The 13413-nt window shown below is 38.3% G+C and overlaps 1 protein-coding gene across 10 annotated transcripts in view; it reads right to left on the bottom strand.

The window, feature by feature from the left end:
- PACRGL (parkin coregulated like) overlaps positions 1–12554 on the bottom strand; it is a 28298-nt gene extending 15744 nt beyond the window's left edge. For 4 of the 10 annotated variants that reach the window (XR_008716995.1, XM_055588134.1, XM_055588128.1 and 1 more), the window contains exons 1-7: positions 12229–12554; positions 9093–9160; positions 8823–8977; positions 7474–7541; positions 4658–4748; positions 1013–1147; positions 437–544 (exon numbers count right to left, since the gene is read on the bottom strand). Coding sequence is in view for 9 of the 10 variants with exons in the window: in XM_055588134.1 (XP_055444109.1) it covers positions 437–544; positions 1013–1147; positions 4658–4748; positions 7474–7541; positions 8823–8977; positions 9093–9144 (609 nt within the window). In the remaining variant the exon portion in view is untranslated. Of the gene's footprint in view, positions 1–436; positions 545–1012; positions 1148–4657; positions 4749–7473; positions 7542–8822; positions 8978–9092; positions 9161–10518; positions 10577–12228 lie in introns of those variants that run through there. The other 6 variants (XM_055588129.1, XM_055588131.1, XM_055588132.1 and 3 more) reach the window with 6 other exon arrangements.
- Positions 12555–13413: the final 859 nt, after the last annotated feature.

The following is a 13413-nucleotide window of genomic DNA, read 5'->3' as shown; positions in this document are numbered from 1 at the left end:
GTGCATGAAAGTGAAAAGTGAAAGCTAAGTCGCTCAGTTGTGTCTGACCCTCAGTGACCCCATGGACTGCAGCCTTCCAGGCTCCTCCGTCCATGGGAAGAATACTTATAAGCTCTGCTTAGAATTCATAGATAATCCACATGCGCATGAAGATCTCACACTGTTCATTAATTTTTGTCCATTCAATTCTGTTTACTTCTAAATTTGCTCATGCAGATGCTTTCCATTAAAAAAACAAACAAACAAAAACTGAAGAGACTATATCGCCCATTAATGTAAAAATGTTTAAGAACAACTAGGTCTGATGTCCATACTTTTTGGTTACGATGATGAGGTTTTTTTCAAAGTTTTAAATCATTTTAATGATTAGTTTGAAGCCATTACATCAGAAAACGATACACATACACAAGCCCTCTCCAATCTTTCCAGCACTTACACTGGTAAGCAGATGTTTCAGATGGTCGTTTAGAGAAGGACCAACGACGACACTTAGCTGTACCAGAGCATTCAATCCTCTTTCAAACACTTCATCATCCACGTGGACCTGGGGAGGGTTGGGTGGTTCACGGTGCACAGGCAGGGAGGGAAAGGGGAAAAGGAAGGATGGGTAAGGAGAAAGGGTAAGCAGGTGGAGAAAAAGTGAACATTCAATATTACAAAATGACCAACCAAACCCAGGATTTAAAAATAATCTTTAGTACAGGACATCTAGAAGCAAAAATTAAATTTGGGTTGACTGAAATATTAAATAAAATACATTGTAGCCTACAGAAAGACTGACTTCAGGTTCATTATTTTCTCTAACTACGCAAGATGTTCCTCTTTACCTTTAGTACATCTTCTAAAGGTATCTTCCAGTAAGGAATCATTTGGCCCTGAAAAACAGTGGCCGAATTCTGCACACACATTGAAATCACAGGTAAAGAACAAATTTGCATAATATTTGAAAGAAAAAAAAGATGTAAAATATTCTAAATATACTGCAGAAAGTCTAAAGGAATAAAGGACACACCAGAGCTGCCTTCAGCACAGGAATCAGTCTAGGAAGCAAAGGCACAGCTTTCTCAGGAGCGCCTGTGACCAAAAGTAATTCTCTAAAACCTTCCTTTGACACAAAGGTGTATGGATGTTTAGTTTCTCTCAGACCCTGCCAAAACAAACAAACAAACAAACACAAACAAGATTTACTACCCATTTTAGTGATGATAAAAGAAAAAAAAAAAGTAATCCTTACTCATGTAAGTGAAATCAAGTTTTAGTATTATTTTCCTATTTGTGAAATATAATTTCAATAATTACAATTTCAATTAAACTAAGAAATTATGGAACATGGGATATGCATGAGACAAAAAGGATCTCTAACTAAGAAGGAAAGGAAAAAGAGTAATAAGAAAAAAATAAAAGGAACAGGGAAAAGCAAAGGAGAAGCTAGGAAAAATAAATGAAAAAAAGAGAAAAAAAGAGGAAGGAGGATGAAAGAGAGGAAAGGTAAATAAAAAGAGAAGAAAAAAAACTCACTATGATACCAAAAACATGTTGCTTATACTCCTAAACGCTGCCAGAAATCACAACAAATTAGTCTAAAATCTATGTTGCTAAATCCCACTTTATAAATGCAAAATTGTTGGACCCCCTACCTTAAAGATGACTTTACAACTTGTTTAATAAGCCTCTAAAATATTATATCTCCTTCACATTTAAATACTAAGATACTTAGAGGACAAATCTTATACTATGTTTAAAATGCATTGTAAGATTTCAAATGCCATCTTTAACATCAGAAAGTCAAACAAAAATATGGGGGAGGGGGGAAACCTGTAAATCATTTCTCAACAAAGCCTTTCACCCTAAATGCACTAGGAACAATTATATGTACTCTTTTTAATTATTATTTTGAGTCACGATAAAATAGGCATCTTTTTTGAAAAGATAAAACAAAGAAAGTAATAGCAATACTCCCTCAGTTTGACTAATTATTATCTGGAATTAAGTATAACCAGCTGCAGGGTCATGCCTAAAAATACTAATTTTCAACCAATTTGTCCTTGTGACCAAACCATCTGCTTCCAGGGGAATTCCCTGGCAGTCCAGTGGTTAGGACTCCATGCTTCCACTGTAAGGGACAAATGTATGATCCCTGATTAGGAAATTAATCCTTCATGCCTGCATGCATGTAGCCAAAAAAAAAAAAAAAAATCCCCAAACAAAACTATCTGCTTCTAAATGGTGATGAAACACTTCTTTTCCTACATGCCGCCATGCTTTTGAAAACTATGCTGCCAAGTTACACTGGCACCACAGAACACAGGTTCTATGGAGTTCGGAGCACCCCATCCTGTTCATTTTAGAGATGAGGAACCCTAGGTCAAGGTGAAATGGACTCAATAGTAGTGGTTCTGTCACTGCTTCCCCATTATTAAATGAGGAGAGGGGAAAGAGAAAAGTTTACACAGGACAGAAATAAAAACAGTGGTGTTTGGAAAAAGATGCTTACTCCTTGGAAGAAAAGTTATGACCAAACTAGATAGCATATTGAAAAGCACAGATATTACTTTGCCAACAAAGGTCCGTCTAGTCAAGGCGATGGTTTTTCCTGTGGTCATGTATGGATGTGAGAGTTGGACTGTGAAGAAGGGCTGAGCGCTGAAGAATTGATGCTTTTGAACTGTGGTGTTGGAGAAGACTCTTGAGAGTCCTGTGGACTGCAAGGAGATCCAACCAGTCCATTCTGAAGGAGATCAGCCCTGGGATTTCTTTGGAAGGAATGATGCTAAAGCTGAAACTCCAGTACTTTGGCCACCTCTTGTGAAGAGTTGACTCATTGGAAAAGACTCTGATGCTGGGAGGGACTGGGGGCAGGAGGAGAAGGGGACGACAGAGGATGAGATGGCTGGATGGCATCACTGACTCGATGGACGTGAGTCTGAGTGAACTCTAGGAGTTGGTGATGGACAGGGAGGCCTGGCATGCTGCGATTCATGGGGTCGCAAAGAGTTGGACACGACTGAGCGACTGAACTGAACTGAACTGAAACTAAACTCAGAGTTCCTTTGAGGATTCCTCAAGTCAAAGCACTGCCCCTGTCTTATGATTAGCTAGAGTATGTTTTCAAAGGTATCACTATAGTTTTGATTCATCTAAAAAATTGTGTGCTACCATATATAAAAAGTTTAAGGCTCAAAAAAGAACTAATGAAATATGAACATCTTTAGTTTGTAACACAAAGTTTAAAAGAGATGGATTAAAATTTAATTTCAAAATAGGCTATCCATAAAAATACACTACTTCTTACACCAAAACACATTCTGCAGGCTGAGGTACAAATTAAGAAAAGCTAAGACCTAAGATAACTTGGTAGTCTTCAGAAGGTAGTCTTCAGAAGTAATTGATGCCTGTGTGCTAAGCCGCTTCAGTCATACCGGACTCTCTGTGACACTACGGACTGTAACCAGCCAGGCTCCTCTGTCCATGGGATTTACCAGGCAAGAATACTGGAGTGGGTTGCCATTTCCTTCTCCAAGCATTTCCTTCTCCAAGGGATCTTCCCAACCCAGGGATTGAACTCACATCTCTTACATCTCTAGCATTTGTAGGCAGGTTCCTTACCACTAGCACCACGTGGGAAGCCCCAGTAGTAACTGATATGTCTATTTAAAAGAGTAAATAAACTGGGAAAACTAAAGGAGGAATTAGAAATTCTAAGCATTCACTATAATTAAGATATCTCAATCAGCACAACTATCTACTTTTTCAGCTCTGCTGACATCTGGCCCATCCCACAAGTTTTACAGGAAAAGCAAATGTTTCTTTGAGTGAAGAAAAAAAAAATCTGAATTTTTTCAGTGTCATATCTTTTGGATTCCTGACTACTGTATGACTTATCCCAGAGGCACTGCCAATTCAGATTAATACCATCAAGGACCTAATGTAAGGACTTGCTTTTTAACAGCAACAAGAAAAATGATCCTGAAGACTTAAAGAAGATGAGTTAAGGTTAAGTACAACTGGTTAATTCATTTCTCAACTTCTGTCTCTAATTCCACACATTTATAAATAATAACATTCACAAAAGATATCTCTGACTCACTTCAGGCTAATACTCTGCCAACTTTGTTCCTGACACATGTTAATATAAAGGAATATATGAGAAGTTTTTCTGAAATCCTCTACAAAAACCATCTCTATGATATTTTACTTAAAATGCACAAGAAGGCAAAAGCCCTGAAAATTACCCAAAAGAACGTTTAGGTAGTTGATATCAGTTCCCTAAGAAACATATGTTAAAGGTGACTTAATAGAGGTTCTATAAGGAAGGACCAAACAGGCACTGTTAACTGATTCTAGTATGAGTTTAAATGATGATATCCTCCCGATTTGACTAGTTCAATATGATTCCAAGCACTTTAAATTAAGTATGAATATTTTATCTACTTATCTACAAATCCCTGTGCAGATTAATTTCATGTTTATAAAGCTGATTAATCAGTTTCTAAGAAACATACACCATTCATAATTAGTTCCTAAGGAAGTGTAGTGTTTTAATATCTGTTCCTTGGCTTTTATTTCAAAAGTAAAGAATGAGATTTACTGATGAGTTACAAAATAACATTTAATGCAATTAGAAAAAATAAACACTCCAGAAAGATAGAGTATTTACCTCGGCTAAAGTAATAAGAAGAGGATCGAATGGAAGCTTTTCCGGAGGACATTCCCACTGTAACCTGTGTTTTACTGAACCATGGACCAACCTAAAATATAAAAGTCAGTGAATGTGATAAGAACAAGAGACTTATATACTAAACAGTGATTAATCATGCTATATTCTTTCTTCAACATAACCATATTAGAATTATTTTGTAACATGTAGGAACTTCATGACTGTAAAAGATATTACAAAGGCACCTTATAGAGCAATAATTGCATATTTACAATCCTACAAATTCCTACCCTTTTAACAAAATTGTTTGATGACTAAACTACACATCTCCACATTTGTTAAGCCTACAGTTTTAGAGTGCTATTTGCATCTTAATGCAAATGTTATATTTCATATGGTTCAGTCATAACTATAACAAAATAGGTAACCCATAGACAAAACAATAGCAAACCTATCACAAAATAAGCAAACAAATGTGATAATTAGAAATAATTTTTTTTCATAAGCAATATTAATTTTCAGGTATCATTTGTGCATGCTAAGTCGCTTCAGTTGTTTCCAACTCTGCAACCCTAGGAACTGTAGCCCGCCAGGTTCCTCCATCCATGGGATTCTCCAGGCAAGAATACTGGAGTGAATGTTCACTGCAGCACGATCTACAACAGCCAGGACATGGAAGCAACCTAGATGTCCACTGGCAGACAAATGGATAAGAAAGTTGTGGTACGTATACACAATGGAATATTACTCAGCTGTTAAAAAAGAATGCATTTGAGTCAGTGCTAATGAGGTGGATGAAACTGGAGCCTATTATACAAAGTGAAGTAAGTTAGAAAGAAAAACAGCAATACAGTATACTAACACATATATATGGAATTTAGAAAGACAATAACGATGACCCTATATACAAGACAGCAAAAGAGACACAGATATAAAGAATAGACTTTTGGACTCTGTGGGGAAGACGAGGGTGGGATGATTTGAGAAAATAGCACTGAAACATGTATATGACCATATGTGAAATAGATGACCAGTCCAAGTTTGATGCATGAAACAGGGCACTCAAAGCCGGTGCACTGGGACAACCCAGAGGGATGGGATGGGGAGGGAGGTGGGGGGCGCAGTTCAGGACATGTACACCTGTGGCTGATTCATATCAGTGTATGGCAAAAACTACCACAATACTGTAAATTAATTAGCTTCCAATTAAAATAATTAATTAAAAAAAAAAGAATACTGGAGTAGGTTGCCAAGCCCTCCTCCAGGGGCCCGGCCCAGAGACTGAACTGGCATCTCTTACATCTGCACTAGCAGGTGAGTTCTTTATAACTAACGACACATGAGAAGCTCATATATCATTTAACCTAAACAGAAATAATCTAAAGGAAAGCCAGGTTTTATCCCTGTTAACGAGAGAAAAACTAAGGCCAGGAATATGCAATGGCCCATGCAGGGTGAAAAAGTGATTCAGTTCAGTTCAGTTGCTCAGTCGTGTCCGACTCTTTGCGATCCCATGAATCGCCAGGCCTCCCTGTCCATCACCAACTCCAGGAGTTCACTCAAACTCACGTCCATCGAGTCGGTGATGCCATCCAGCCATCTCATCCTCTGTCGTCCCCTCTTCCTCCTGCCCCCACTCCCTCCCAGCATCAGAGTCTTTTCCAATGAGTCAGCCCCTTGAATTAAAGTCTCTGCTGTTGCTGCCTTTTTTTTTTTTTTTTTTAATATTTTAGTCTTTATTGAAGCAGAACTTGAAATAAAAATGGACACTGTTAATACAGTGTAAAATTTGGTAAGTTTTGATGTATGAATACATCCATGGAAACATCACCACACTCATGGCAGAGAATTTATTCATTATACTCAACTGTTATTTCCCACTCCTTTTGTAATGTTCTCAACTTGGCATCTTCTAAAGAATACTAAAGTGTTATTTTCATAATCCCAAGAAGCCTCGGCAGCACTGTTTTTACATTTTTAGCAATAATAAATTCTCAGAGTGGGGAGAAGGTATAAGACCTTTAAAATAGTTTCAGTTCAGAATGTAAATACAAAATAGTAACAATAATAAATTTAAAAATGCCTCCTGAGCTTACTTTTCACTCCTAGCCCTCCAAATCTGAAAATACCATTAAAAACTACATTTCTTTAAATTTCAAACACCAAAAAGAATGCTATGACTATTCTTTCCACAATGAAAATAAAATGTTCTATCATCTACAAAAGGTTAAAACTGGATATACTTAGAAAAAATTAATGTTTCTCAGTAGTGAACTCTTAAAAGGATAGCCCTCTATTAGTAACCTGCATTGCTTTCTTTAAAATAGCTTGATGTCTACCCAGAAAGAACACAAAAATTACATCAAAAGAAAACAAAAACAGCTATACTACTCATTAAGAAATATAAGTTCAAATAAAATTTGAAATATCTGATTTCTGAAATATAATTAAAAAATAACAAAACAATTTCATTGAATTGTCAACTTCCAGTTCAGATAAAAGAGGATTATTTACCTGAAATTTTCCCAAGCCTATGAATGCTTAAACTGTTTTAGAAACTGTTTCAGTCAATTTCTTCAATTATCTGGTGGTTTACTATAGATTTATCAGTAATTCTCTTTTGGAATTAAAATTATTTTTTTCAACAGTGTCCCAGGATCTATATCAATCCAAAAGACAAAGTATGAATAAAAAATTCACCTTTATTTCAACCTCCCTAGTAAATAAAACTTTCAATACATTTAAAATGAGAACTGTATTGATTTTACTCAATTATTTTGAATAATATGGTCAGTAATAACTCGTATTGATCTTACCTGCAAGGAATACCTCCCTTAGAGTAAATAGCTGCAAAGGCAGAAGGGGCTCGTGACTGTTCACCAAACTAAAATTAAAAAAAAAAAAAAAAAAGACAAGAATACAATAATTATTACTATCATCTCCACTTAGTGATACCTAATTAGTTTCAATCCTGCTGAGGTCCGAGGCAAACAGACACCCTGACTTTCAAGCCCACCAAGCTTGTATCAAGTGTACCATTCTACTCAAAAAAATGATCAATCCTCTCCACATTTTGTATTTCCTTTAACCCTTGTTTCAGAGGCTTGGAGGTAGCTGAAACCACATATAAAATAAACATACCATAGATAAATATTTTTAAATCTAAATATTATAAACAAATACAATAAAGATAATATATCTTGCCACCCCTCCTCCACTGTGACCTTTCAAACTGAAAGCTAAATGGAGAAAAGGTGTACAGGCAAAGTAGATTCCTGCATATCACATAACGTCCTACTTGTCCTCCATTCAAATACATACAGTCTGGATGGTCAAAGAACCTAAAATTTCTTGACGCTACAAATGACAGAAAGAAGCAAAGGAACACAGAAGCTTAAACTCTTTTCCATTTTTCTTTTATAACGTCAGACAATCTCCTCTTGCCTTTGGATAGTTCATTGTATCCTTGCTGAAGTATCTGCTGTATTCTACCTGCCATCGAAGACTGTGTCTCAACCACTCTCATAATCCCCTTTAAAGGCTGAAACCATCATCATCTATGTAAGGCTGGACCAGACACCATCTGGTGTTGGAGCACAAGTGTGTTTACTTTGTGGACAAACTGACCTAGAAACTTACAATTATGTACTTTTATGTATATAAACCTTATGTTTGTTAAATGTGATTAATCTGCTTTGAGAAAGCAAAAGAAAGCTAGTGTTGTAGTTAGGAATTCTGGTGGAGCTAATTTGCAGGTCATAAAGAAATGGTCAGAGGTCTTTATGCAACTATGAAAGCATGTGATTCATTCTAGGCAACGGAATTACAAGGTTATTCATTGATATTGGGAAGTACAATAATCACAGTAAATTTTTAAAAAAAGAAAGTTGATATGCAATTTATTTTATACTCCACAGTACGCATCCAAAAAAAAAAAAAAGAATGTGATATGACATACCAAAGCCGACTGATTTCTAGTTTACACCTTCTCATTCCCACACTCATATTTTTACCTCCATTCTTCATCATGATTACCATATGCCTTCCTTCACAACTAGCTTAAAACTAACAAAAGAAATGGGACACCATTCAGAATGGCTGAACAGTATATAAAAGTCTAATACTTTGGAAAACCTACTGAGTCAGGAATCTCTTTTGTACCTACCGGGTTAATTGTTTTAGGGTTCAGTTTATCACTTGGCCGAGGATGAAGTTTTCTTGCAGATTCTGGAGAACTGGTTGATGATGAAGATTTGCTTTGTTGAACTGCAGTCCCATGTTTTACTTGTGCACTTGATGATGTCCTTTGATCACAGTTATCTGAAAAAACCAGAACATCAACAAAAAAGAAGTGAAAGCACACCTGCATTCATCTGTACAAAACAGTGTGTCATAAACAAAATACACCTCTTCATTTAAAAAGAACATTCAGTACCTGTCAGTCTGTTTCTCATCTGTACGCCCCTATGGCACTCTGATTTCTGCATTGCTTCTCCTTTACTCCTGCAGTTACATGAAACTTGATTTCAACATTGTTTCTGGGGAGGAGGATTCATTAACAATATAAAGACCAAACCTAACAGAGTAGGAAATACAGTAAAAGTCCCACAGAAAAGGTATGATATGGAGCAAAATGCCTAAAAAGCCAGTAAGAAAATATGAAAATTATCAACTTTAATAATACCAATAACAGTAAATTAAAAACCATCTGTCACTCCAATGAAAATTTCTTTTAAAATATCTGTAAGCAAAATGTATAAAAATATGCATTTTTACATTCAAATAGTCCAAATACACTTTTAGAAGCTCAATTGTAATCCTCTGGCCACATACAGAAAATATAGACTAGATTTCTGGGAAAAGTGGTTGGCATGTCCCCTACTGTCTCCACTTTCTCTGGCCTCTGTATTTCCAGAGTTCCCAGTGTTCACATCTGCATATCAAGTCCTACATTTCCAGTGACGTAATGAACTCTCCTATTAAATACACCCCTTAAACTTAACATCACTCAAACTGAGGTTTTCACCCTGAAGTTATGAACTGCCTGTCAGTTCAAAGCCCCACCAGTTTTCTGATCTCTCAGGCTGAAAAATTTAGGATGTCTAATGTCTCCTTTTCTTCCATTTCCCACACACAACCCTACAGATATGATCAATGTGACATGATGAAGTAGAAGGAGCTCTGGGCTCAGATTTGGGACTGCCTCTCTTTACTAATCACAGGTTTATGAACTGAAGCAGATTGTTTAATCTTCCTAAGCCTTGATTTCTTGAGATCTGAAAATGGGGGAGATACTAATCCTATCAAAGTTATTACTGAAGGTTAAAGAAGATGATATGTCAAGTTTACCCAGTGAATGGTTCTCTTCTCCCTCTCCCGTAATTCCCTCTTTGCTAACAGGTCTCTAATTCATAGCCCTTGTTTTCCTGCCGAATCAAATTATTTCAAAGAATCTTCCACCACACACCCAGACTTATACACTCAACTGCCTGCTGGTATTTCTAAGTCTAACTCCAATCCCAAGTTCCATGCAGGCTTTCCTGATCATCAGTTTCTCAAATGCACGTTTCCACAGCACTTGGATTTCTGCCTTGCTTCCTTATTCCCCCTTGATTACTCCATTCCCCCATTTACAAGACACTCCAAATATTCTTCCATTAGAGTACTTTCCATTTTAAGTCTTTAATATAGTCATTTTTCTATAAGATCTTCTTTTAAGGCCACATAGATGTAGTCTTCTACTTGTAAACAACAGCTTTTCAAATATTTGGGGACACAAATCACAACTTTTTAGTTCTCTCTTCAATATAAACATTGATGCCTTCTTAAATGAGTAATAACATGAGATTATTTTAATTTACTTGACAAATTAGAAGTCTTCACAAGGAGGGCAAAGTTCCATGTAATAACATTCAGCCTCCAAATATTTTAAATACCATGTGACCAGATCAAAGTACCTTGCAAAGATAAACTAAATGTAAGATTATTTCTGTAACAGAGTAATTTTAAATTTCAACTTTCTTAATTTGATATGCTGACCTAATTTTCTCAGCCTAGTACCAGCAGATGAGTTACTTCCCAATATCACACTTCACATTCCTCCCCAAGGCATTTTCTAAAAATATGGTAATTATTAGCTCATTAAATTTGTTAGATCCTATCCTAAGCTAACACAGACTTTAATTATGACCTATTTAAAGTGCAACCTAATACTGCCAATTCAGTGATTATTCAACAAGTTGGAATGACACAATTTCTATGTTCCTTTATGTCAAACAGCTGTTTCTATAAGGTACTAACTGGAAAGTGCTACATTAGATTTTGAATAAGTTCAAAGGCTACTGAAACTCTTCATTCGAAGAACATGTTAGAATATGGAGCTTCCAAAGGTTTTAAGTATACAGGACATTTTTTATGTGTGATACAATTATGCAATTTTCAGCAACAATACCAAAACATACACACACACAATGATGCAAACATTTCCCTGTCCACTTCCAAAACACCTGTGTTAGAGCTTCTTTCCAAACAGTTTTTCAGTTACTGTTAAAAATATCACCCTTTACCTTACAGACAAATGGAGTGTACACAATTTTTAAAAAATAATATCCACCTGGGAGCATACCACTGACAACAAATCCAGAGCATGAATTGTTTGTAAAAGGAAAAAAAGGTTCATTCATCTTACACTAGCTTTTTCATTAAATAACATGTGAGGGTGGTGTAAAGGGTTAATGGTGGGAAGAAGTGAAAAAGTAACTCTTTTGTGTTATAAATATTACAAAGAATACCCTTCAATCTTTTACAAAACAATATAAAGATTCTAAGAAGACACTAGAATCTATTAATCCATTTAACCCCAACACCTAAACTATGTCACAATATTAAGAAAGCAAACAAACTAAGCAAGGCCCCACTGTGGACCCCTCATTTTTCACCTTACTTTCCTTAGATGCTGCGGGTCATCATCTACAAGGGGTACAGGCATCTGGGTCTATGCTAGGAAAGAGTACTTTTCTTTCATTGTTTTGGACAGCTCAATATACCTTATTTCTTTTTCCACATACCTATTCTTCCCGCACTTACCTTTGAGACCACTGCACTAAACTACCTGCTAAATTCTCAGAGACAGAGGTCACTTTTTTTCCTACTCTCTAATCTGGTGTTTGGAAGGTCCCAAAAGTGTTAATAGGAGCCCCACAAAAGGAGGTGAGCTCCATCTCTAAAGCTCCTTCAAATTTCAAAGAACAGCGACACAGCCCAGTATTCACCTATCCCAACCCTTTTCACCGTAAAGAAAATCCAAAGAGCCAGTATTAAGGGTCTTCCTATTTGTTTTCCATTTGCCTAGCCTCTTCGCCTCTACCACCACACAATTCCCAATACTTAAGACGAGGTCAGGGCCGGCATGTTGTGAAAGTTAGAAAATGAGGACATGGAGAGGAAAAAATGGAGAAAAAAAAAAGTTGTGTTTTGCCTTTTTTTTTTTTTTTTTCTTTTTTAAAGAAGGTCAGGTAAGAGTGGGTAAAGGCGCCAGTTTCAAATAAGGCAGCTCTCAACCAAAGCCAGACCAGGAAGGGCAAGCTCACGGCGCTCAGCATCTCCAGGCTCCTTAGCAACGTGGTCCCGTGGCCATAGCAACTGATCAGACAGGAAGCCGCCTCCGCCAAGAGAATGAGGGTGGCACAGCGGATCCCCGCACATGTACAGCTCACCGCTCTAGGGACCTGTTCCTACCGCTCCTCTCTCCCACCGCGATCTGCACACCAGCCAACCAGCACCCGCTGGGCCACTAGCTGCCGGTCCCGTCGCCGGCCGCTGGGGACCGGGAAAAATCAGGTTTCGCAGGGTTCCCGGATCTTGCGGCGCCGCGCAGTGACGTCGCACGCACCCTGCGTCCTCAAGCCAATAGCATGGAGGTCGCAGAGTTGTGCCGGGCAGGAATGGTTGCCCTGGCAACGAGGCGCCCCGTATTGAAAGGGCAGCTCGCGAACTTGGCGCTCAGTCTCCAATGACAAAGGGGTACCAGGAGCAGAGTGTTTTCGGAATGATAGAGTCAAGGAACCGGAGAAGGCGATGGCACCCCACTCCAGTACTCTTGCCTGGAAACTCCCATGGACGGAGGAGCCTGGTGGGCTGCAGTCCATGGGGTCGCCAGGAGTCGGACACGACTGAAGCGACTTAGCAAGCAGCAGCAGCAGCAGAGTCAAGGAGCAAAGGAGAATACAGGTTCAAGGAAATGGCGACCCACTCCAGTGTTCTTGCCTGGAGAATCCCAGGGACGGGGGAGCCTGGTGCGCTGCCGTCTATGGGGTCGCACAGAGTCGGACACGACTGAAGCGACTTAGCAAGCAGCAGCAGCAGCAGAGTCAAGGAGCAAAGGAGAATACAGGTTCCTTGTACTACCTGCGCCGCAGCCTTACCCTAGTCTATGTATTTAACTCTTACGTTTCTCCCACACACTTAGCCTTATGGTCTCCGTGTATCATTGCCCTAAATCCCCTAATAGCCGAGGACCCTGAACTCTCGCCCCAGTGTGTTCTACGGCTAAGGCCAGAGCCATCTGCCAGCCCAGCTGTGGAATTTCCTTTCCTGTCGTATTTTACTAATGCATATGCTGTTGCAGTCAACTGTAGTGCAGGAGTCGTAGGAGACGCGGGTTCAATCCCCGGGTCCCGAAGATCCCCTGGAGTGGGAAAGGGCAACCCACTCCTGTATTCTTGCCTGAAGAATCGCATGGACGGAGGAGCCTGGTG

This window comes from Bubalus kerabau, chromosome 7, assembly GCF_029407905.1.
Source record: "Bubalus kerabau isolate K-KA32 ecotype Philippines breed swamp buffalo chromosome 7, PCC_UOA_SB_1v2, whole genome shotgun sequence".
Lineage (NCBI taxonomy): Eukaryota > Metazoa > Chordata > Mammalia > Artiodactyla > Bovidae > Bubalus > Bubalus kerabau.
This window is presented reverse-complemented; position numbering and strand designations above follow the sequence as displayed.